The sequence below is a fragment of the Pongo pygmaeus genome, chromosome 4 (genome assembly GCF_028885625.2).
Source record: "Pongo pygmaeus isolate AG05252 chromosome 4, NHGRI_mPonPyg2-v2.0_pri, whole genome shotgun sequence".
Lineage (NCBI taxonomy): Eukaryota > Metazoa > Chordata > Mammalia > Primates > Hominidae > Pongo > Pongo pygmaeus.
In genome coordinates, this window is record NC_072377.2 from 120,472,303 (window position 1) to 120,497,202 (window position 24,900).

Consider the following 24,900-nt stretch of genomic DNA (forward strand, 5'->3'; position numbering starts at 1 on the left):
ACATTTAAATATTTCTATAGTTTCAGTCCTTGGCGCATGGACTTGAGTCCATTTCTCTGTAAAATGGCGATAATAATAGTTGTTCCTCAAAGTTGTTACTGGTCATAATTGTTTAAGGGAAAATATATTTTGAACTATAAGATGCAAAGATTAGTTTTTTTTTTATAAAAATGTACAATGTTCCTTTTTCTATTATTTGCAGAGCTTAAGGACTTGAATCCAGATCTTCTAATTACAAGTATAAGACTCTAAGTAGCCAGACATACCCATTTTTTTCAGGATAATTGGAATTCTCCATAGACAAGCACTCTAGGGGAAGTTCTGACAAGTTGTATTTGCACCATGTAATGCATTGAAATAAATTCTACCATCTAATAAATTGAAATGCTGTGCGTCTGGCACTGGAGTTCTGTTAAGGGACAGACTGCCTCCTCAAGTGGGTCCCTGGCCCCCGTGCCTCCTGATGGGGAGACACGTCCCAGCAGGGGTTGACAGGCACCTCATACAGGAGACCTCCAGCTGACATCTGGCGGGTGCTCCTCTGAGACGAAGCTTCCAGAGGAAGGAACAGGCGGCAATCTTTGCTGTTCTGCAGCCTCCTCTGGTGATACCCAGGCAAACAGTGTCTGGAGTGGACCTCTAGCAAACTCCAGCAGACTTGCAGCAGAGGGGCCTGACTGTTAGAAAGAAAACTAACAAACAGAAAGGAATAGAATCAACATCAACAAAAAGGACATCCACACAAAAACCGCATCCGAAGGTCACCAACATCAAAGACCAAAGGTAGATAAATCCATGAAGATGAGGAAAAACCAATGCAGAAAGGCTGAAAATTCCCCAAACCAGAATGCCCATTCTCCTCCAAAGGATCACAGTTCCTCGCCAGGAAGGGAACAAAACTGGTTGGAGAATGAGTTTGACAAATTGACAGAAGGAGGCTTCAGAAAATGGGTTATAACAAACTTCTCCGAGCTAAAGGAGCAAGTTCTAATCCAATGCAAGGAAGCTAAGAACCTTGAAAAAAGGTTACAGGAATTGCTAACTAACATAACCAGTTTAGAGAAGAACACAAATGACCTGATGGAGCTGAAAAACACAGCACAAGAACTTCGTGAAGCATACACAAGTATCAATAGCTGAATCAAGTGGAAGTAAGGATATCAGGTTGAATATCAACTTAATGAAATAAAGCATGAAGACAAGAATAGAGAAAAAAGAATGAAAAGGAATGAACAAAGTCTCTAAGAAATATGGGACTATGTGAAAAGACCAAACCTATGTTTGATTGGTGTACCTGAAAGTGACGGGGAGAATGGAACCAAGTTGGAAAACACTCTTCAGGATGTTACCCAGGAGGACTTCCCCAACCTAGCAAGACAGGACAACATTCAAATTCAGGAAATACAGAGAACACCACAAAGATACTCCTCGAGAAGAGCAACCCCAAGACACATAATCATCAGATTCACCAAGGTGGGCATGACGGAAAAAATGTTAAGGGCAGCCAGAGAGACAGGTCAGGGAAGCCCATCAGACTAACAGCGGATCTCTCTGCAGAAACCCTACAAGCCAGAAGAGAGTGGGGGCCACTATTCAACACTCTTAAAGAAAAGAATTTTCAACCCAGAATTTCCTGTCCAGCCTAGCTAAGCTCCATAAGTGAAGGAGAAATAAAATCCTTTACAGACAACCAGATACTAAGGGATTTTGTTACCACCAGGGCTGCCTTACAAGAGCTCCTGAAGGAAACACTAAATATGGAAAGGAAAAACTGGTCCCAGCCACTACAAAAACATACAAAAATTGTAAAGACCATCGACACTATGAAGATACTGCATCAACTAACAGGCAAAATAACCAGCTACTATCATAATAACAGGATCAAATTCACATGTAACAGTATTAACCTTAAATGTAAATGGACTAAATGCCCCAATTAAAAGACACACACTGGCAAATTGGATAGAGTCAAGACCCATTGGTGTGCTGTATTCAGGAGACCCATCTCGCATGCAAAGACACACATAGGCTCAAAATAAAGGGATGGAGGAATATTTACCAACAAAATGGAAAGCAAAAAAAAAAAAAGAAAAAAGGATTGCAGTCCTAGTGTCAGATAAAATAGACTTTAAGGCAACAAAGATCAAAAAAGACAAAGAAGGGCATTACATAATGATAGAGGGATCAATGCAACAAGAAGAGCTAACTTTCTTAAATATATATGTACCCAATACAAGAGCACCCAGATTCATAAAGCAAGTTCTTAGAGACCTATGAAGAGACTTAGACTCACACACAATAATAGTGGGAGACTTTAACACCACACTTTTTATATTAGGTCAATGAGACAAAAAATTAATAAGGATACTTAGGACTTGAACTCAGCGCTGGACCAAGCGGGCCTAATAGACATCTACAGAACTCTCCACCCCAATCAACAGAGTATATGTTCTTCTCAGCACTACATCCTGCACTTATTCTAAAATTGACCACATAATTGGAAGTAAAACAGTCCTCAGCAAATGCAAAAGAATGGAAATCATAACAGACTCTCAGACCACAGTGCAATCAAATTAGAACTCAGGATTAAGAAACTCACTCAAAACCACACAAATACATGGAAACTGAACAACCTGCTGCTGAATGACTACTGGGTAAATAACGAAATGAAGGCAGAAATAAAAAGTTCTTTGAAACCAATGAGAACAAAGACACAACGTACTAGAATCTCTGGGACATAGCTAAAGCAGTGTGTAGAGGGAAATTTATAGCACTAACTGCCCACAGGAGAAAGCGGGAAAGATCTAAAATTGACACCCTACCATCACAGTTAAAAGAACTAGAGAAGCAGGAGCAAACAAATTCAAAAGCTAGCAGAAGACAAGAAATAACTAAGATCAGAGCAGAACTGAAGGAGATAGAGACATGAAAAACCAACTCAAAAAATAAATTCATTAAAAAAAAAATCAGTGAATCCAGGAGCTGTTTTTCTGAAAAGATTAACAAAATAGACCTCTAGCCACACTAATGAAGAAAAGAGAGAAGAATTAAATAGATACAATAAAAAATGATACAGGGGATATCACCACTGATGCCACAGAAATACAGACTACCATCAGAGAATACTATAAACACCTGTACACAAATAAACTAGAAAATCTGGAAGAAATGGATACATTCCTGTACACATACACCTCCCAAGACTAAACCAGGAAGAAGTTGAATCTCTGAATAGACCAATAACAAGTTCTGAAATTGAATCAGTAATTAATGGCCTACCAACCAAAAAAAGCCCAAGACCACACAGATTCATAGCCGAATTCTACCAGAGGTACAAAGAAGAGCTGGTACCATTCCTTCGGAAACTATTCTGAACAATAGAAAAAGCGGGACTCCTCACTAACTCATTTAAGAGGCCAGCATTATCCTGATACCAAAACCTGGCAGAGACACAACAAAAAAAGAAAATGTCAGGCCAACATCCCTGATGAACATTGATGTGAACATCCCAATAAAATACTGGCAAACTGAATCCAGCAGCATATCAAATAGTTTATCCACCATGATCAAGTCAGCTTCATCCCTGGGATGCAAGGCTGGTTCAACATATGCAAATCAATAAACGTAATCCATCACGTAAACAGAACCAATGACAAAAACCACACTATTATCTCAGTAGATGTAGAAAAGGCCTTCGATAAAATTCAACACCTCTTCTTGCTAAAAACACTCAATAAACTAGGTATTGATGGAACGTATCTCAAAATAATAAGAGCTATTTATGACAAACCCACAGCCAATATCGTAGTGAATGGGCAAAAGCTGGAAGTATTTTCTTTGAAAACCAGCAAAAGACAAGGATGCCCTCTCTCACCACCCCTATTCATCACAGTATGGGAAGCCCTGGCCAGGGCAATCAGGGAAGAGATAAAAATAAAGGGTATTCAAATAGGAAGAGAGGAAGTCAAATTGTCTGCTTTTGCAGATGACATGATTGTATATTTAGAAACCACATTGTCTCAGCCCAAAATCTCCTTAAGCTGATAAGCAACTTCAGCAAAGTCTCAGGTTACAAAATCAATGTGCAGAAATCACAAGCATTCCTATACGCCAATAATAGACAAACTGAGAGCCAAATCATGAGCGAACTCCCATTCACAATTGCTACAGAGAGAACAAAATACCTAGAAATACAACTTACAAGGGATGTGAAAGACCTCTTCAAGGGGAACTACAAACGACTGCTCAAGGAAATAAGAGAGAACACAAATGAAAAACATTCTATGCTCATGGATAGGAAGAATCAATATCGTGAAAATGAAAATACTGCCCAAAGTAATTTATAGATTCAATGCCATCCCCATCAAGCTACCATTGAACTTCTTCACAGAATCAGAGAAAACCACTTTAAATTTCATGTGGAACCAAAAAAGAACCCGTATAGCCAAGACAATCCTAAGCAAAAAACAAAGCTGGAGGCATCACACTACCTAATTTCAAACTATACTAGAAGGCTACAGTAACCAAAACAGCATGGTACTGGTACCAAAACAGATATATATGTACCAGTGGAACAGAACAGAGGCCTCAGAAATAACGCCACACATCTGCAACCATCTGATCTTTGACAAACCTGACAAAAACAAGGAATGGGGAAAGGGTATTCTATTTAATAAATGATATTAGGAAAACTGGCTAGCCATGTGCAGAAAACTGAAACTGGACCCCTTCCTTACACCTTATATAAAAATTAACTCAAGATAGATTAAAGACTTAAACATAAGACCTAAAACCATAAAAACCCTAGAAAAAAACCTTGGCAATGCCATTCAAGACATAGGCATGGGCAAAGATTTCATGGCTAAAATACCAAAAGCAATGGGAACAAAAGCCAAAATTGACTAATGGGATCTAATTAAACTAAGGAGCTTCTGCAAAGCAAAAGAAACTATCATCAGAGTGAACAGGCAACCTACAGAATGAGAAAAATTTTGTAATCTGTCCATCTGAGAAAGGTCTAATATCCAGAATCTACAAATAACTTAAATAAATTTACATGAAGAAAACAACCCCATCAAAAAGTGGGCAAAGGATATGAACAGACACTTCTTAAAAGAAGACATTGATGCAGCCAGCAGACATATGAAAAAAGCTCATCATCAGTGGTCGTTAGAGAAATGCAAATCAACACCACAATGAGATACCATCTCACACCAGTTGGAATGGTGATCATTAGAAAGTCAGGAAACACCAGATGCTGGAGAGGATGTGAAGAAATAGAAATGCTTTTACACTGTTGGTGGGGAGTGTAAATTAGTTCAACCATTGTGGAAGACAGCATGGTGATTCCTCAGGGATCTAGAACCAGAAATACCATTTGATCCAGCAATCCCATTACTGGGTATATACCCAAATGATTATAAATCATTCTATTGTAAAGACACATGCACGTGTATGTTTACTGCAGCACAATTTACAATAGCAAAGACTTGGAACCAACCCAAATGCCCATCAATGATATACTGAATAAAGAAAATGTGGCACATATACACCATGGAATACTATTCAGCCATAAAAAAGGATGAGTTTATGTCCTTTGCAGCATCATGGATGAAGCCGGAAACCATCATTCTCAGCAAAGTAACACAGAAACAGAAAACCAAAGACTGCATGCTCTCACTCATAAGGGGGAGTTGAACAATGAGAACACATGGACACAGGGAGGGGAACATCACACACTGGGGCCTGTCAGCGGGTGTGGGGCTAGGGGAGGGATAGCATTAGGAGAAATACCTAATGTAGATGACGGGTTGATGGGTGCAGCAAATCACCATGGCACGTGTATACCTATGTAACAAATCTGCATGTTCTGCACGTGTATCCCAGAACTTAAATTATAATAAAAAAGATCTGTCCATTATTTTGTGAATTATCATATTTAAACTCAGTTGCTGGTGATTGATGTCCAAAATAAGATTTTGCTTAGTGGTATGTCCAGAGCTTACAGAAGAATAACCTAAAGATTGGTAAAATATATCTTTCAGCCCGGCAACTTTATATAGTACATGTGGTAAACTGTGTAGCATGTTAAGGAAACATCCCATATTGGCTTACCAGCTGCTATTTTTATAGCAAGATTTTATTTAATATGTAAGGCTGGAGGGAGGTGTGAGAGGAAAGTAAGGAAAAGCTTTGGATTATTAAAGGTGTGGGAAAGCTATTATTTACACTGCTTCAGGGATAAATAGGAGGGGAGGAGTACTCAGACAGAGGGAGCGAGCGATTATATAAAGAAAAATACTATGATGATGCTGATTGTGTTTTGTAGGAATGTGGATGCTGCCTCTTTGTCTCTAAATGTGCTACCCTGAATTACAAGTTACCTTTGGCTTTTTGATTCTACAAAATCATAGGAGCTCCCTCAAATCTGGAGCTTTTGCTCAGACTATTGCTTTCTGTTATTTACCCTAGGTAGGAAATATTTAAGTGTTTTTTCTTCAGTCCTACAGAGTTTTAGTCTGATACTTTAGAAAACAGTGCTGAGTTCCTATTTGAAAAGATTCACTCACAGTGTTTTGTGTTATGAAGTCATACTCCAGGGTATCTTTTAGAGCCACAGCGCTGAACCAGGCTAGGAGGCATGGAGAAGAGCAGCACAGGGCTTCTGAATCCTGGCTGTGCAAAGATGTGGGTTAAAATTAAAATATTACTAACCTTTACTCATCTGAGATAGTAAGATTTTGGAGCTTGAATTCTTCATCCTTTTTAATTACAAAAAATATGGTGAAATTTCAGTGTTCTTGCAAAAATTTGAGTAATACAAGAATTGACAATATGAGAACTGACAATATGACATAAAATATAATTTTATGTAACACAATCAGATCTTTAACTTTTGCTCATGTAAAGTTTGTAAAATTTAAACTGCTTAAAATAATGGCAGTATTAGAGTACTGAGATTCATAATAATGTAAATTAACACATATAACTCTTTCTTCTGTTTGTATATTATCTTTTAATACATAATGAAAATATTTAGGTAGTAAATATTAAGGTTAAGGCAAAGTCATATAATCTTAATTCATCTAACAGCTGCCTCTCGTTTCATATTTATTCCATTTTTGAAGTAGTTTACAAATGAAAAAAATTGTATGAATGCCTTGGCATTAAACAGCAGTTTTTGGAAATCAGGAAATTCCTAAGTTATACTTCTCTAGCAGTGATATATCAACATTATTTCTATGAGTTTAGTTATATTCAATTTTCCAGTTATATATACACCTTTAAAATGTTATATAAGCCAATTTAAGCAAGTTAATATTAGAGTAGAAGTGTAAACTTTGGAATTTCCTCATTTTTAACATTTTACTTTCTATGTTATTTTGGTGAACTGGATCATGCAACTTAATTTATACAGTTAGTATGAATATACTTACAAAGAGCTAGATTTTATTTTCAGCCATCACATTATGAATAGCTTTTTTTAAAAAAGACTATTTCATCCTCTATAATGAAGTACTTAGTGTTTGCCATTTACTTTTGGTAGCTTTTAATTTTTACCTCTCCATCTATGATCTGAAGTCATTCCAAAAGTTATGGTCTGTTCTTTGTTTTCAGTAGAGAGTTATAGTTTCATAAATTATCCACCTGCTCTAGATGCATTGTAGAGATACAAATAGAATTGCACGTACTAACTGCAGAAGCCAAAGCATTGGGTATCACCTTCCTTGTTGATCCATTTTTTTTTCCAACTATTTTTGGGTTTTTGTTTTGTTTTGTTTTGTTTTTGGTTTTTTTTGGAACAAGGACAGTCATAATATAGTAATATAAATTCATTCCTTAATTCTTTTATTCAACCAACATCTATTGAAAATGTGCCATGTGCTGTATACTTCCAGGTATTGAAGATACAGCAGTAACCAAAGCAAAGTCCTTTTCTCTTAAAGCATTCATTCTAATAAGTGGAAAAAGAACATAGATTGAATAAGTGTATACTCTTATCAGGTTGTGATAAACACTATGAAGGAAAATTAAGTAGGATAGATGGAGAACAATAACGGTACTATTTTAGGGAAGGCTTTTCTTCCTGATAAGATAATACCTAACTGGGTACCTGAAAAAGATGTGCATGTCTTAAGGAAAAACAATCCAGTAAGTAGGAACACCAAGTGCAAAGGCCCTGAGATGGAAGTGTGCTTGCTAAATCCCCACAAGGAGGCTAGTGCGGCAGGAGTAGAGTATGTGGGAAGAGAGGTTCAGATGATAAGGTGAGAGTAATAATGGGTGTGGGAGGACATGGAATTCTGTATTGCCTTATAGGCCTTGGTAAAGACTTTGAATTTTCCTCAAAATGGAGGATGTTGAGCAGAAAAGGTACATGTTCTGAATTATAGTCTACAAGGATCACTATAGCTACTGTACAGAAAACAGATTGCAAGGGAGCAATGATATAACTGATGGATAATCAATTAGTAGAATAACCATTCAGTCACGAGATGGTAGTGGTTTAGACCAGAATGATGATGGTGGAGGTAGTGAAAGGGGAATTCCAAAATACTTTGAAGGTGAATATGGTAGGATTTGTTGGTTAGATACAAAGTGTGAGATAAAGTGAGTCATTAAAGATAACTCCAAAATTTACCTGGATAACTTGTGTCTCTCTTACTTGCCTATAGTTGTCTTTACAGAAATCCTTTCCTAACCATTTTGGATTTTCTCTAGGTAGTAGCCACTCTTACTCAATTTTTAATCAAAGCTAACAGTTGTCCTTGAAGTCTATTAATGTGTCCCATTTTAACTTCTCTATAAAGAAATGGTCAGTTTCTAAATGTTTACCAAAGTTTGAAAGTCCTTTAAGCAATTTAAAACATCAGATTAACTTTTCTTTCTTTTAAATAATTGTATCTTATGGCAGATATAATATAGTTTGCTGACTAAGAGATGTGGAGAACCAGTTTGCTGGGGAACAGAGCTCTTTGTGGTCTCTCATAACTATTTCCTTTACTTCCTGAGTGTCTTTCTAAATGCCACATTCAGAGTGGACTTTCTTACCACCACATTTAAAACACTCCCGCATTACTTTCTATCTCCTTACCTTGTTTTATTTGTCTCAGTTGTATTTAATATATGATATATATATTTGTTTTTTATTTTTGTGTCTGTATCACCTCACTAAAATACAAATTTCTTAAGGGCAGTGGCTTTAAAAAAAAATTGCTGCAGCTCAGTGGGCTAGGTAGTTAGTAACTTACTATAAATGAATTGAATGAATAGATGGTTTTAAGTAGATGTCCTTATGTCACATAATGGGTGTTTATTAAATGGCAGCATGGAAAGAATAATGGGTATCCTTGTACATTGCCAGTGGCAATGAATGTAAAATTGTATAGCCACTCTGAAAAACAGTATGGCAGTTCATAAAAAATTATACATAGAATTACCATATGACCTAGCATTGCTACTTTTGGGTGTATATTCAAAAGAATAGCAAGGTCTCAGATATTTATACACCCATGTTTGTAGCAGCAGAATTCACAATAGCCGAAAGGTGGAGGCAACCCAAGTATTTATTGGCAGATGCATGGATAAGGAAAATATGGTATATACATGCAACGGGTTATTATTCGGTCGTAAAAAGGAATGAAATTCTGCCACACGCTGCAACATGGATGAAACTTGAAGACATTCTGCTAAGTAAAATAAGCCAGTCACAAAAGGACAAATGTTGTATGATTTTATTTTATGAGGTACATAGAGCAGTCAAATTCATAGAGACAGAAAGTAGAATGGTAGTTGCTAGAGGCCAGGGGGAATGAGGAGTAGGGAGTTATTGTTTAATGGGTACAGAGCTTCAGTTAAAGAAGACGAAAAAGTCTAGAGATGGATGGTGGTGATGGTTGCACAACAATATGAATGTACTTGTTGCCACAGAACTGTATACTCAAAATGGTTAATTTGGCAAATTTTACGTTACATATATTTTACCACAATTTAGAAAAAAATAAGAAAAAAAATGTTCTGAGCTTGAGTCTCACATTCACCTTGTTGGCTTTTTGGACTTATTCACTGTTTGTTTGTTTGTTGAGATAGATTGTCTCTGTCTCCCAGGCTGGAGTGCAGTGGCGCGATCTTGGTTCTCTGCAACCTCCACCTACAAGATTCAAGCAATTCTCATGCCTCAGCCTCCTGAGTAGCTGGGATTACAGGCATGTGCCACCACGCCTAGCTGATTTTTTTTCTATTTTTAGTAGAGACAGGGTTTGCCAGGCTGACTAGGCTGGACTGGAATTCCTGGCATCAAGTGATCCACTCTCCTCGGCCTCCCAAAGTGTTGGGATTACAGGTGTGAGCCACCGTGCCCGGCCTGGACTTATTCACTGTTCTGCTTTAGGCTTTTACAAATAGAATCTAAAACATTTAACCTAACATCTGAGGTGTGGGTTTACCACTATTATTCCAAGTCCTTTAATTTTGTATGTCTTCATTTTAAAGTCCCTAAGTTCATGTTATTAATGGTTATTTTCCTATATGTTTTACTTTATCATGTGTATAAAATTCATATTTTAAAGTCTTAAATTCTGTTTTCTGATGTTGAGGGTCCTATAAGGTTGTACTCTTAATGGGTGGCTTACTTTCATTTTCTCATTTAATTATTATTTTTTAAAAATTTCCTAGTTATTGGTTCTCATGTTATTCTATAAGTTATTTATTTCTTATGATTGTTGTCAGTATCTCCCTAAATCTAATAAGGAGACAGAAATCACAATGTAATTTTAAGCAGGGGAAGTTTAATATAAAGAATTACAAAGCTATGATATGTGAGTAACTATAAAAGTGTAAAGAGAACTGTAACAAACATACTAGGCCTGAAGGAGGAGAGTATTTAAGGAAAGAACAACTTGGAAGAGGGTCCTTCCCCAAAGTTAGAGTTCAGAGCTTGTTAGAGAAGGTACAATCTGCTGGGGCCAGAGTTGGTCTGTAGTTGCTGGGCAAGCAGGAAACAATCTTTTGGGGGTGCAGTCAAGCTGAGGCTCCTGGATGGGCTTGCAAAGGTAGTCACAGTGCCACTGACTGGTAGCATGTTCTAGAACACGTACTATTGTGTTGGAAGAGCCTCAGAGTGGTGATTAAGACAAGGATCCAATGGACAAAGGGTCTTAATGGAGATGGGAAACTTGGGAGGGGTTGATGGTATTGGGTGGACCAGAAATAAACTGGGACATTTGGAATGGGTTTTGAGAAAGGAAAGAAAGAGACAGCTATATTTTTCTCTCTCCTCCCATCTTCATATGTTTAAAATACATGTAAATGTAAATGCTCTTTGCATTAATATCTTTTCATCTTCATTCCTTTAACTGAAGCTTTTATTATCTCCATCTTAAGGGACTGCATTATTCTCCTAATTTATCTTCCTGCCTTCAGAATCTTCCTCTTCCAACCTAGTGTCATTTTTCTAAAACAAAGTTCTGATATGATACTTTCCTGCTTAAAATGTCTAAATGACCCCCCACCCCACTGCAGAATAATGTGACTTTGTAGGATCAGATCTCTGCCTACTCTGTTAGTTTCTTTTCATCCCACTTTCCTGTAGTCATCCTAGGAACGTTCTGTATTCAATTTTTGAAAGATTTTCAAGCATCATTTTCTTCTCCTTTGCATATTTTGTCCCCTCTCTTCTCCCTTACCTTTGCATCTGGAAAAATCTATCAATCCTTTAAAACTTATTTGCCACCTTGTTTGCGCAAACCTTCCTCAGTACTAAGTGGCCATTTCACTTTGAACATGCTTTCATTTGTGTATGTATCTCTCATCCCGCTTCATACTTTTTGTTTCCTTATTCATATTTTTCCTTTTGGAATTTACACAGCACATAGTGGGTGCTTAATAAACGTTTATTATCTGAACAAATAAACGTGCATTCTTGGCTTTAATATTCTTTTACTCAGATAATATGAGCATGTACTCTAACTTAAAAAGATAGGGTTCAGAATGGTACACACTATACTTGAGAGTTATTTGGGCTCTTGTGTGTTTTGTGCCTGTAAAAGAAATATATACTTCATTTTCCTGATGTTTAGAATTTAGCTGTATGATAGATAAAGCAAGTTAGAGATAAGGAAAGTAAGGTGAAAATGAGCCAACTGCTTAAATGAATGATGGAGTTGAGATAGAAACCACTACATTTTGGATTGTCTTCTTTTATTCTCATTACTGTTACAAGATCGCTTAGATAAGTATTTATTTATTGAGCCTCTACTATGTAACAAACATTGTGTTAGACCTGTGATTCTAGGTTCTTTCCCACTTCTTAAGATTCTGTGATTAATTAGTAAGATTTAAGCCTTAAAACTTACTTTATAAAGTTGTTCTAAAGTACATGATTACATATTTGGAGTTATTATAAAATTACTATCAAATTAACACATAATAAAGTACAATAAAACTCCTGAAGGCACCAAAAATGTATCTTGGGTATGCAAATGTACATGTGTAAATATTTATAATTTTAAAAATGTGTGCATAACTATAATAACGGGGATGATGCCCCCTATTTGAGTTCGTGTCCCTAAAAACATTCACTATTCTAATTCCTAAGGAGCACTTAATATTATAGCATCAGGAGATATATCATCTCAGGCCAAGTTTACTTTCTAGCCTAGATGGGCCTTTTGCAGTTAGTTGACTCTGCTTTTCTTAGTAGCATTAAGAAAAGTTGGTTTATAATAAGGTTTTAGCACAAAGGTTAATGCCCTGATTTATTCTCAGAAGTGGTTAGCTGTAGTTGATGAAGATGGCCACTGGAATGTATTCATATAAACATCTTCCATTCCAAAATGTTAAGAAAATATAACATTGTATACCTTAATTATTCAATTGCATTAGATACATGTTATTTAATAATATACCTGAACCAGAGACTTAGGGATTTCAGATGCTCTTTGTTAAAGGAATACAGAATAAGCTTGTTTTAAAATGTAATACATCATACTTTTGTCCCCATGTTTACCCGTGTAATTTTATGATTCCATAGATAAAATAGCTGAAAGAGAACCATTATGTTATCAAACACTGTGTCATGCTTGCTGAGTTTGCAAAAATATAAAACGTACAATATGTAACTTTTATCTTCAGGAAGTTTATAACCTAATAAATAAGATTCAATACACATAAAACCTTTAAGGTAAGATTAAGTGATAAAGTATTAAGACTATAAGTGTTCTGGGAGTTACATAATTTTAAAACAGATTTTAGAAATAATCTAATTTAATATCTCATTTTATTGATGAGGAAACAAAAGTCTGGACTAGCTGTTTAGCTCAAAAATCTGCCCAGAGTTACACTACTGTATAATGTCAGAACCAGACTAAGAACACAGGTTTCCTGACTTTGGCCTGGTACTCTTTCCATTTGTAAATACCCATGAGCCTGTGTGGAATGGGCTTGATTCAAAGCATATAGAAGAAATGAGACATTGAAGGTTATGGGTAGGTGGTGGGGAGAAGAGCTGTTCCACAATGGAAGGAACAAGAAGGAAGCTTAGAAGACCTGGCACAGAGCATAAGGAATGGCCTAATGAGAGTAGAAGGTATACAATAGGAATTAATTTCAGTTAGTAACCTGGGCCTGGATTGAAGTGGTCCTTGCAAACCAGGTAGTTTTTATGGGATAGGCACCAGAATGCTTTTATAGATTTCTCGAGCAGGATGACTTGATAAAAATTATATCAGTTTTATCAACTGGAAGGTCAGTGTGATGGTAACCATGAAAGACTGAAGTAATATTGAGGCAGGAAAAGGTAGCAGTAGTAGGAATGAAGTAGAAAACTCAAATCTACAAGACATTTCTTGGGGGAAAATGATTGGACGAGACAGCAGTTTTCTATAGAAAATAAAGGTAAGAAAAGTGTAGCAAGCAGAATGCTATTTCCATGGACAGAAATAAAATAACTTGGAAGGAGGGCTGGGATGAATTGAGGTTTTTTGTTGTTGTTATTCTTGATATTAAAAAGATTGTTACTCAGTGTTAAAGCTTACTGTAAAATATAGGATTTTAGGTTTTTGAGAGTTTTCCGTATCTTTGGACAGTCAATACTGAAATTTTTGAATTTAGGGTTAGTAATTGATTATATCTGTTTGTATACACTTAGAGACGCTTAGGTTACCTCTCTACATTTTCGGTTATATGTATAAAACATTTTTGAATGGAATAATATGTACATTCAGGTTTATAGAAACCTTGATGGATATGGTTTAATACAAATTAGCAATAGTATATCTAAATTTGTAATTGTCACTGATCCATTGCTTAGGATATGTTTTAAAATATGTTCACTAAATTCTGTTTTCAGTTATTCATTTATCTCTTGTTTAGGTCCTAGGCCACTGAAATGGAGTACAAGAGAAGTGGATATTTTTTCTAATTTGATTTTTTTCCTGTATTAGTCTTGGAATAATGGATTTGTATTTCATACATAATTTTAGTGCCTCATATTTTTAATAATAGTTGCCTAGACAATACAATTTATTGTGAAATTTTCTATTAGCAATTCATTCTAAATGTTTAAGAAATTATACTTTTTCTCTTTTTGTGACCTTCAATCTTAAAAGTTTATTTGAAAAACGAATTTAGTGAAACCAAAATTAAAAAAATAAATTTGCTAACTAAAAAAATATATTCTTAAAACTATTTTTATAAAATCAATTTTTTTGACTTGGGATCATTTAGGGGGATTGCATATATTATAGTATATCAGCTATTGACTACATTTTAATTCTTATCATTTTAATGAATTTTTTGTTGTAATTTTTAGGAGAAAATGAGGAAATGCTTATTTTAAAAGTCTTTATTAGCTTTGTGTAGTGGCTCATATCTCTCATCCCAGCACTTTGGGAGGCTGAGGTGGGCAGATTGCCTGAGCTTAGTAGTTCGAGACCAGCCTGGACAACATGGTGAAAGCCTGTTTCTACAAAAATTACCTGGGCATGATGACACACACCTGTAATTCCAGCTACTTGGTGGGCTGAGGTGGGAGGATCAGTTGAACCTGGGAGGTTGAAGCTGCAGTGAGCTGAGATTGTGCCAGTGTACTTCAGCCTGGGTGACAGAGTGAGACCCTGTCACCAAAAAATATAAAATAAAAAAGTCTTTATTATTCTTGCTGTACTTTCATTTTAATTAGAAATCTATTTTATTTCTCTAGTGTACTTCTCTGTTGGATTACATTGAGATCTCTGGAGGTGGTATGTGAATGTATGGTCAGTTGATACTCAATATGTGAATTCTAAATGCTGAAATTTATGCTTTTGGGGTGTTTGTTTACCAGTGTTCTTATTATTTACCAAGATTATGCTTTATATCTTCTATCTTCTGAAGTTGTGTGAAATAGTGATACAATGTAAATTAAAGCTGAACTAGTGTTTTACATCTAGTATGAAAGAAATTAGCAGAAATCAGAGTAGTTTAAACCTATCTACATTATTGCTACTGAGTTTTGAGTCATAGATTTTTTTAAAAAGTATGAAACATGGTTAATCATAAAAATCCGCATAAAGAAGGAAATAGTAATAGGAAGTCTATTTTGTCGAATTCTACAAATATTTTTAGAGAACTATTATTTTGAAATGTGCAGGATGCTTCTGGTCCAAGGACCATACTTTGAGAATCACTGTTACAAATCATGGTGGAACCGTTTGACCTAATCAAGATGAAAATGAGAAGGAAGGTTTTTTAATTTAAGAAAGTGATCTTTAACTTCTGGCACTGTGATCTTGCTTATCACAGTAGTAGGATATTATAAAATTGGCCAACATCTCAGCATTTCTTTAAACTTTCTACTATATTGATTTATTTATTCAGTAAATATTTACTAAACATCTAATATGTGCCAGGCATATTTCGAGCTGGAGATAAAGAGTAAGATAGACATAGCTCCTGCCCCCATGGAGTTTATATTCTCTTAGGGGACATATATATGAACAAAAACAGGTAAACAGACAAATTATGTAGTTGCCAGTTGAAATATGTCATGTGAAGGACAAGAACAAGGAGATGATACTATTAGCAAACTATTTTAGGTGTAGTGATCTCTGAGGAGATGACATTGAAATTGAGACCCACAGAAGAGAAACAACTAGGTCTATTAAGAGGAGGGAGGCGCATTATTCAAGGAGACAATTGAATGTATACAGGCTTTGAGGCAACAACAACAACAAAAAGTTTCTTTAGTCTAAGAACTGATAGTACTGTAGCTCTAGGCTACTATTTAATATTAAGGTTATGGATGGAAGGCAGGGAGGGAGGTGAAAGAGAAAGAGGAGAGAAATTAAGAACAATAGGTTTCCAGTTTATGTAAATTAATGAATGGTAGTATTGTTTACTGAAATGGGGAAGAGGTGTGGGGGGTGGTTGTCGGGGAGCTCAGCTGTTTTGAGAGTTTGAGCAAAAAAAAGTCAGTTGAGGTGATTAAAAATTGATACATTAAAGTGGGAAATCAAAGAAGAAACTTTGTTGCTGAGACATTTAGAATATTTCTCAGATATTAATAAAATTTAGAGAAACAAAACAGTATTCTAGAGAAAACACTAAGATTATCAATTAAGAGGAAAGCAATCTATTTGGGGAGGTTTAAGGGAATGTTGACATATACAAATACTAAAAAATTAGAAAGCCAAGTAAAAAGGGATTAAAATTCTATCTCCAAGTGGAAAAAATCAGATTGTCCAGAAAATAATAAATAGGTGATTGATATGGTTTGGCTGTGTCTCCTCACCCAAAATCTCATCTTTAATTGTAATCCCCATAATCTTCACATGTCAAGGGCAGGACCAAGTAGATGTAATTGGATCATGGGGGCAGTTTCCCCCATGCTGTCCTTATGATAGTGAGTCTCAAGAGATCTGATGGTTTTTTAAGCATGTGGCATTTCCCGTGCTTGCACTCACTCCGTCCTGCCACGCTGTGAAGAAGGTGCCTGCTTCTCCTTTGCCTTCTGCCATGATTGTAAGTTTCCTGAGGCGTCCCAGCAATGCAGAACTGTGAATCAGTGAAACGGCTTTCCTTTGCAAATTACCCAGTGTTGGGTATTTCTTCATAGCAATGTGAGAACAGACTAATACAATGATCATAAAGAGATTGTTGGTGAGAGAGGCCATTGACTCACCAGAGAACCTAGAAATAAATTACCATGGGTATATAATATCTAACATCATATTGAGTTAGTCAAAATATGAAATGTTAATATTTATAGGGGAGACTAAGGATGATGCCAGAACTGAAAAAATGTTTCTAGAAGATCCAAAACCTAAAGATCTTAGCAGACTCTTTGAGAAAAATGTAAATGCCTGAAGTAGTTTTGAAAATCTGGGTTTAGCTAGCTCATGCCCTAGAATTTCAATGACTACATAGACTCATTAAAATGAAATTCAATCTTGTTTTTATTTTAAACATATTTTTCAGGTATCCAAGGGACTGTTAGGAGGACTTAAATAGCCCATATCCTTATGAAAGTGAATTATAGGCCTCCTTGAAATTAATAAAAATCTTCAAAGTAGTATTTAATTTAAACTTGTAACTTTCTTTGTGTTCTGAGAGGGCGCCGTTTCTTTATATTTTAAAGAAATAGACCATTTCTGTTTTGTTCACCAGTATATTCACTGCACTTAGCACACTGCCACAGAGTAACCATTTAATAAATACTTTTTGAATGAATGTATAAATATAAATTTTACATTTAGTTTTGGGTTACCTAGATAGCTGATAATTAACGAAGCAGTTCCTTTGTGGCCCTTAGGAAATGTCTTTCCTGTGACCATATTCAAGTGTATATGGTGGCAGGCTATACATGAATAGAATTAGTGCTTATTAGAAATGGGCTAGGATGTTTTTGAGATTATATGTTTCCATGCACTGCAGAGCATACTGGTGTTATTTTAAACAAAATATAAATAACTTGGATTTTGTGTGGATTTTAATTATTTTAATCAGTCTCCCGTTAAGGGTTAATAATCCAGTTAACTATGTTGTTCTCAAATTCCAAATACTAAATTACTGAGGTCATGAAGCTTTGGGGAACAAATACTATTAATGACTAGTGAAAGAAGTTTTATGGATCTCACATCGTTTTTGGAAGACCAATAGATGTGTTGTTTATTACCATAATAACACGTAGAAAAAGTACAGACATTTCTATGTGGTCCTTAGTTCTGTCTCTCTTTTTTTTTTTAATCCAGCATGTCAGTCCTTTTGTATTCACTCCCTAATTATGTATTTACATTTTCTTTATTTTTCTTAACTATATATCTGAACTTTTTTTTTTTTCTCAAGGTCTTGATTAAAATCAGCTTTACTCTACAATAAGTTGAATTGATTTGGGCTTCTTTTTCTCATGATCCTATTATTTAGTGACTGTTTTCTTCAAATATTTGTTTCCATTACTTTTGTTACTTCTTTATAGACATATTTTTGGTAGTGGCAATTTCACCTCCACCCAGCCTTTCTGGGTTGATAATATTGGTCAACACTGACTCCTAGGGTACAGTCTCATCAATGTTGGTGTAGAATTAAGATATAATGAACACCAAACCTAAAAAAGCAGCGTCAACTTTTATTCCAGTAGCAGTGGAGTTGTTATTTACCAAAAGAAAACAGATTCAGTAGAGATCTGTTAGAATGCCTATGTTACGCCCTATTAATCTAAAACAGTTAAATGATAATTCTCTAGGGTTGAGCTGTTTTTAATAGTATGTATGAGGAAACATTTTATGGGCTTTTAGCCAGAAGATTTTATATATAAATGGTAGTAGAGGAACATTGTTAAATTCATGAATCTTGGAGGCAATGTAATATAATCAATTTTGGGGCTTTTTAAAATCAGCTTTGAATCCTGACCCCTTCACTTACTAACTTTGTGACTGTAGGCAAGTTACTTGACTTCTCTGGGCCTTAACTTCCTATTTTGCAAAATGAGAATAGTATGACGTCCTGACAAGAATTTTGAAAGAATAGAAGGGAGTTATACAAAATGTGTGATAAAAGTTTTGGCACCTACAGGTTTCTTCCCAAAGATGAACAAGTCCTACTGCTAAGTATAGAAAGGGAGATACAAGTAAAATTTCTCTGTTATTTCTTAGAGCTTTGTGCCCATAGATCTTTATATTGTCTTAACCTGTGTGATCCACAGTGACCCAAACTAGAATGTGTGTCTTAAGAAAACATAGAATTTTTACTTTTTTGTTCAGTTTGAACAAAAATGGTCAGTCGTGCTCTGAGTCCTAGGTGTCTTCTAGATATAAGTATGTGGGAAGAACAAAGACAAGGGGCATTTAACAGAACCTCAGGTCCTACCTCTAGCAGAGCAGCTATACTTTTCTGTTTTACCATTTGTATTTCTGTGTAAGATATTGATTGAACAAAGGGGTCTGTGTATTACAAAAAAGCAGGGTCAAGCAGTCTATTTCTTGGCTTCCCTTTTTCTCCGATCCCACCCTGCTTTCTCCTTGGCATTTTAAAGTTTGTGGGAATGGGTGGGAGTTAGGGTGGGGAGGTAGGGAGGAATTCCATTCTGTCTTATTGCATGGAGTTCTCTGAGAACAAAACATAGCAAAAGGACAAGGGTCCTATGCAAAGAGGGCATTTCTGGTGGAAAAATTCCTTGACCTCCTTAGCTCTTGTGTCGAACTCTATCAACAAAGAGCCATGTTTTGAGCCTTCATTACAAATTTTACAACTGGTAAATAACAAATACATCTTGCCGCTGATTACTTCCTCCTCTGACTACACTGAGATATCTTTATTAGACCCTTACTATTTTCATTATCTTCTTATCTTAGACTTTAATCATTTTACTCTCATTTCAGTGTCTGCAAGTTCTTTTCCCATTAGTCTTCTCTGTACCAACGAGCAAGAACTCTGACCCTGGATGAATGTTACCTGACTTTACTGCCATCGAGCATTTTTGGAGAAAATAACACATTGGGCTAATGGTTACCTGTGATTTCCTGAGGTCTGGATTCCACCCTTTTTAATCATCTGAGGAATTTTTCTTTCCTCCATCTTCATTATCTTTCTCCCTGTAGACTTTTTACTGTCAACATTTAAACATGTTCAAATAAATCCAAGCATCAAATGAAGGTAACAAATTAATCAACTTGTTGGTTCAGCTGCAACTCTGTTTCTCACCCCACAGTCAAACTTTTTGAACAAATTGTTTATTTTCATTGTCTTTAGCCCATTCCAATACAGCTTCTGCTCCCTTAACCCCAAACTGCTTTTGTAAATTTGTTTCACTTCTGTACTTAAAAGCTTTCCCATTACCTTCTGATAGTCTCATATCCCTAATGTTATATTTACACAATTCTACCTCTCCTTTCTAGCTATAAGCACTTTTTTCATTTCATGAAATACAGTTAATATTCTCCTTCTTCTCTGGGTTTTTGCATGTTCTATCCTTTAACTGGCGAACACTCTCTGCCTTCCTCAACTCCTCCCACCTAACTGTTCAGTTATCAGATGTAATCTTCTGAAGGAGGTTTACCTTGACCTGAACTAGCTGAGTTCTCCTACTTTATACCTTCTCTTCACAGCACTTGTCACATTTGTAGTAATGTATTTGTCATTCTGCCTGTGCCTTTTAATGTTGGCTTCTAGAGAGTAGGGATCCCACTGGTTATAGGACTGGAGAAGGGAGCTCAAGAAATATTTGTTGAAGAAATGACTGAATAAATTAACAACTGTAGCTTTTCCCAGTTCAGTGCATCAGTTGTGTCCTTGGCCTTATTAGAGTTTCTCTTCCTTAGAAGCATAATGAATTTTAAGTTGAGGAAAAACTATTAGTGATTCCACTAGAGTTATTAAGCACTGTAGCCAGTAATGCATAATAGGTGCACAACATATATACTTTTCCATTATTGTCCTCTCCTTTTTGCTTTAAAAATAACTAGAAATATGTAATAATTTCAAATATTAGGAAGCTGAGTATTTTGTTTCTTATGGCACTTTTAATCAAATCACATTATTTATTGAGTACTACTCAGTGTATATCCTAAAGTAAAAAAATAAATAAATAATAACAATAATAATAGACAAATGAGTCAAGTTTCTAAAAATCCAAACAAAAAACTTTAAAAACAGTATAGGAATACATGTGTTCAAAAGAGACCCCACAAAGTGTTTTCTTCCTGAATATATTAGACCCTTTTCAGTTCCTAATGCCGTAGAATAAATGAAATGTTGTGAAACTTACAATTAGGAACTATCTGAAAGCTAAATATTTAGCTAAAATGTATGATAAATTAATGAACATACAAAGCAATAGATAGCAGTGTGTTTGTTTTGTAAATTTTATTTATATGCAAAATAATAATTGTATATGCATTTAAATATAATTGAATGGTATACGTATGTATAGAGATTGCTACCATATTTGATGGATTGGTAAATAGTATTAGAGTTAATTTCTGAAGATATTTTAGTGTGAAGATATTGATGTAAAAAAAAATCCAGCAACCTATCTATATGTGGCTGTAACAAAGAAGAGTGATTTGGACTACTGCTACAAAGTAGGTTAAATGATCTCTAAATTACTTCATGTATTAACATTCTCTAAATTACTTCATATATTAACATTTACATGTAATATATTTGTAGTATATTCTAATTTAAATATCCAACGGAAATTTGGAAATGAATATAGTTTGTGTTTAACTGAGTTGAGAAAGCATAGTATGGTAATTAAATTCTTTTTTTTAACCAAACATTTTTATAAATAAAATTCTGAATTCCAAGTATTTATACTTAAATTACTTTATGTTGTAAACAGTGATTTTTTAAAATACTTTCTTTATACCTTACACTTTATTTTATTTAAGTTATAGCCATGTGTCTTGGGTAGAATTCTGAGAGAATAAGAAGGGACTTTACCCTGTAATCACAGAAGCAGTTTGGTAATATAGGAACCAAGTGACAGCTTTTCTTTTTCAAGTATATAGATTCTGATCTGGACAGGAATCTTTAGGGGTGACCTAAAACATCATTACGTCAGTTTACAACAGAAGGTTTACGTTGTTAGTTTCCAGTAGCTATAATGGAAACTAACCTAGATGAACATTGGTACCTACTTTGCAGTTAGTAACTGATTTTATTTGACCAATTAGCACTCATGATGGAGAGGAAAATAACTTGTCTATGACCTGTCATGATCAACTCCTAAGGGACAAGTTTGATTACCTCTTAGGTTTATTGTTTTTGCCTTATCAAGTCCACTTGACTTAAAGTATGATCTACAGGCAGAATACACTGGGGGTGGCGGGCATGGAATTTTTTTTTGCTAGAATTAGAGCCAATAAGTTTGATTTAGAGTAATCAGTTTTTGCCTCTGTTCTCCCAACAATTGTGTGATATTAGGAATATCTTTCTTGTGTTTCTTTTTAATAGTTTTTATTTTATTTTAAAAAAATGGAACACTTCACAAATTTGTGCAGGGGCCGTGCTAATCTTCCCTGTGTCTCTCCAATTTTAATATATATGCTACTGAAGTAAGTGAGCACATTGCCTTCCTCCCTCCCTCCCTCCCTCCCTCCCTCCCTCCCTCCCTTCTTTCTTTCTTTCTTTCTTCTTTCTTTCCTTCCTTCTTTCTCTCTCTTTTTTTTTTTTTTGACAAGGTCTGGCTCTGTCATCCTCCAGGTTGGAGTGCAGTGGCACAATCTTGGCTCAGCTTCCACCTCCCGGCTCAAGCAATCCTCCCACCTCAGCCTCCCAAGTAGCGAGACTACAGGTGCGCACCACTACACTTGACTAATCTTTGTATTTTTTGTAGAGGGGGGGTTTCTCCATGAGGCTAGTAGTGAACTCATGAGCTCAAGCAATTCACCCATCTTGGCCTTCCAAAGTTCTGGGATTATAGGCGTGAGCCACTGCACCCAGCCCATATGTTTGTTATTAATGAAGGTTGTGCTATCAGACACATAATATCACTGTGAAAACATTTGTCACGTAATTCCTTAAACAATGTTTTACAAGAATAAAAAATTTATTGATGGCTCATTGTATGTTAGGGTTTATTCTGAGTGCCTTAGGTTCCACTTCCCTCAGTGGAAGCCAAAGTGGGACAAATCATTCCTCTCATGACTCCTGTGACAGCTAGAGTTTGGGGCATATGACCACCTGTGACAGCTAGAGTTTCCATCAACCAGTTGGAAATCTCTGCATGAGACTTCACATCTAGGAAAAGTGATGCAAAGAAGTAGTGACCGTTTAGAATTTATTCTTCTAGTGGTTTCCAACTCCTGGGCTCAAGCAGTCCTCCCACCTCAGCCTCTAGTGGCTAGAACAGCATCCAGTGTCTCATACCAGTGGAGATACTGGTACCAGCAGTGGTGGTGGTGCCACATTCTCAGCAGAGGCTTCCTAGGCTGTCTTTTTTTTTTCAGCATGATTTTGGTTGCAGTTCTGGCTTCCTAACCTTCTTTAGTGCCATCTTGTTTCCCAAGTCTGTTTCTTCAGCTTCATCATTTTGTGTGCCATCCGAATTGTTTCCTGCTTAACCAGAAATCACTTCCATTCTTGGTGACCAAGAACTGGACTAGTACAATTCTCTTGGAAAAATTGGTCTTAATCACTAGCTGTTTGGCAATATCTTATTATGATTACTTTTTTATAGCCACAGCTGCCAAAACCCTAAATTTCAGTTAACACTGTAAAGGGAATTTAAGAAAGAGGAAATAAAAGCTTATTTAAGTCATGGCATCAGAAGAAAACAGTAATGAAAATCTAATGAACAGTACTATTTTCAACAAATGGTTCATGTATTTTAGCAAAATGAAAAAAACTTAAAGCATATTTTTAGTTGTTGCTGTTTATTAATATTATCTTTATTATGAAAGGAGATAATTTGTACTAGGCATGTACTCCTGATCTTCTGAAAAACCTCCCTTCATTTTTCTTTGAAGAGTCTTTCCCTTTCCTGCTCTTAGTGTATGGCTGCCTCCACCAATTCAGAGGTGATGTATGTGACCTATGCCTAAGCAATCAGCACGCTTTATCTCCTTCAACACAGCGATTGGTTGAGATTGGATGAGTATATATCAGGGTACCTCCACTGAAAGATAGCTATTGCAGCTTCAAGCACCACAGCCTCACACATCACATGGAGCTGAGAAGACCAAAATATCAGAAAGTAGGACTGAGAGGATGGAGGGAGAGAAACTGAGTCCTGATGGTATATTTTGAGACCTAAATATATACCTAGTAGAAAATGTTATGAAACTTTTGTAATTAGGAACTGTTTGAAAGTTAAATATGCAGCTAAAATATATGATTAATTAATGAATATACGGAGGAACAGATAGCAGTGACAGTGTATTTATGTTGTGGAATTCTACTTATATACAAAATAATTGTATGTGCATTTAAATACAACTAAGTGGTACATATATGTACAGAAATTGCTACTATGTTTTATAGTTTGATAAATATCCAGCTATTTCTAAAACTTTCTAATCCTACAGTTTCAGTTCCATGACCCATTACACTGCCTTTTTGCCTATGCCAGTTTGGGTTAGATTTTCTGTCATTGGCAACCAAGAGTTCTCTGTTTAATGCTAAATCATCTTGAGTTGGGATTGTAAAGTATTGCTATCATGTTTTGAGGAATATCTCTTATTTATGTTTTAGTTACATATAACTTTTGTACCTGAAATATTATTAACAAGGAAAGCAACTAACAACTTTAAGCTGAAATACTAATCCTGAAAGATAAGAATGAAAACTCAAACCTTAAGTTCTATAAAACTTGGAGATAGCTACATGTTTACTTTCAGAATAATTTAAATTGATAGAGTACAAGTTGGGAAACACTTTAAGTGACTATTTAAGTCATGTAAAATATGTATTTTTAAAAGTCAGTTT

General features: G+C 35.6%; 1 protein-coding gene and 1 pseudogene across 3 annotated transcripts in view; one reads left to right on the forward strand and one right to left on the reverse strand.

The window, feature by feature from the left end:
- The window catches only part of COMMD10 (COMM domain containing 10), a 201,687-nt gene that overhangs the window by 79,762 nt on the left and 97,025 nt on the right, over positions 1-24,900 (forward strand). The window contains exon 6 of one of the 3 annotated variants that reach the window (XM_054488506.2): positions 22,678-22,803. The exons of the other annotated variants lie outside the window; for them this stretch is intronic. Within the exon in view, the coding sequence (XP_054344481.1) occupies positions 22,678-22,788 (111 nt within the window). The 3' untranslated portion in view covers positions 22,789-22,803. Of the gene's footprint in view, positions 1-22,677; positions 22,804-24,900 lie in introns of those variants that run through there. 3 annotated transcript variants of the gene reach the window in all.
- On the reverse strand, positions 22,444-22,541 carry LOC129037668 (U6 spliceosomal RNA; annotated as a pseudogene).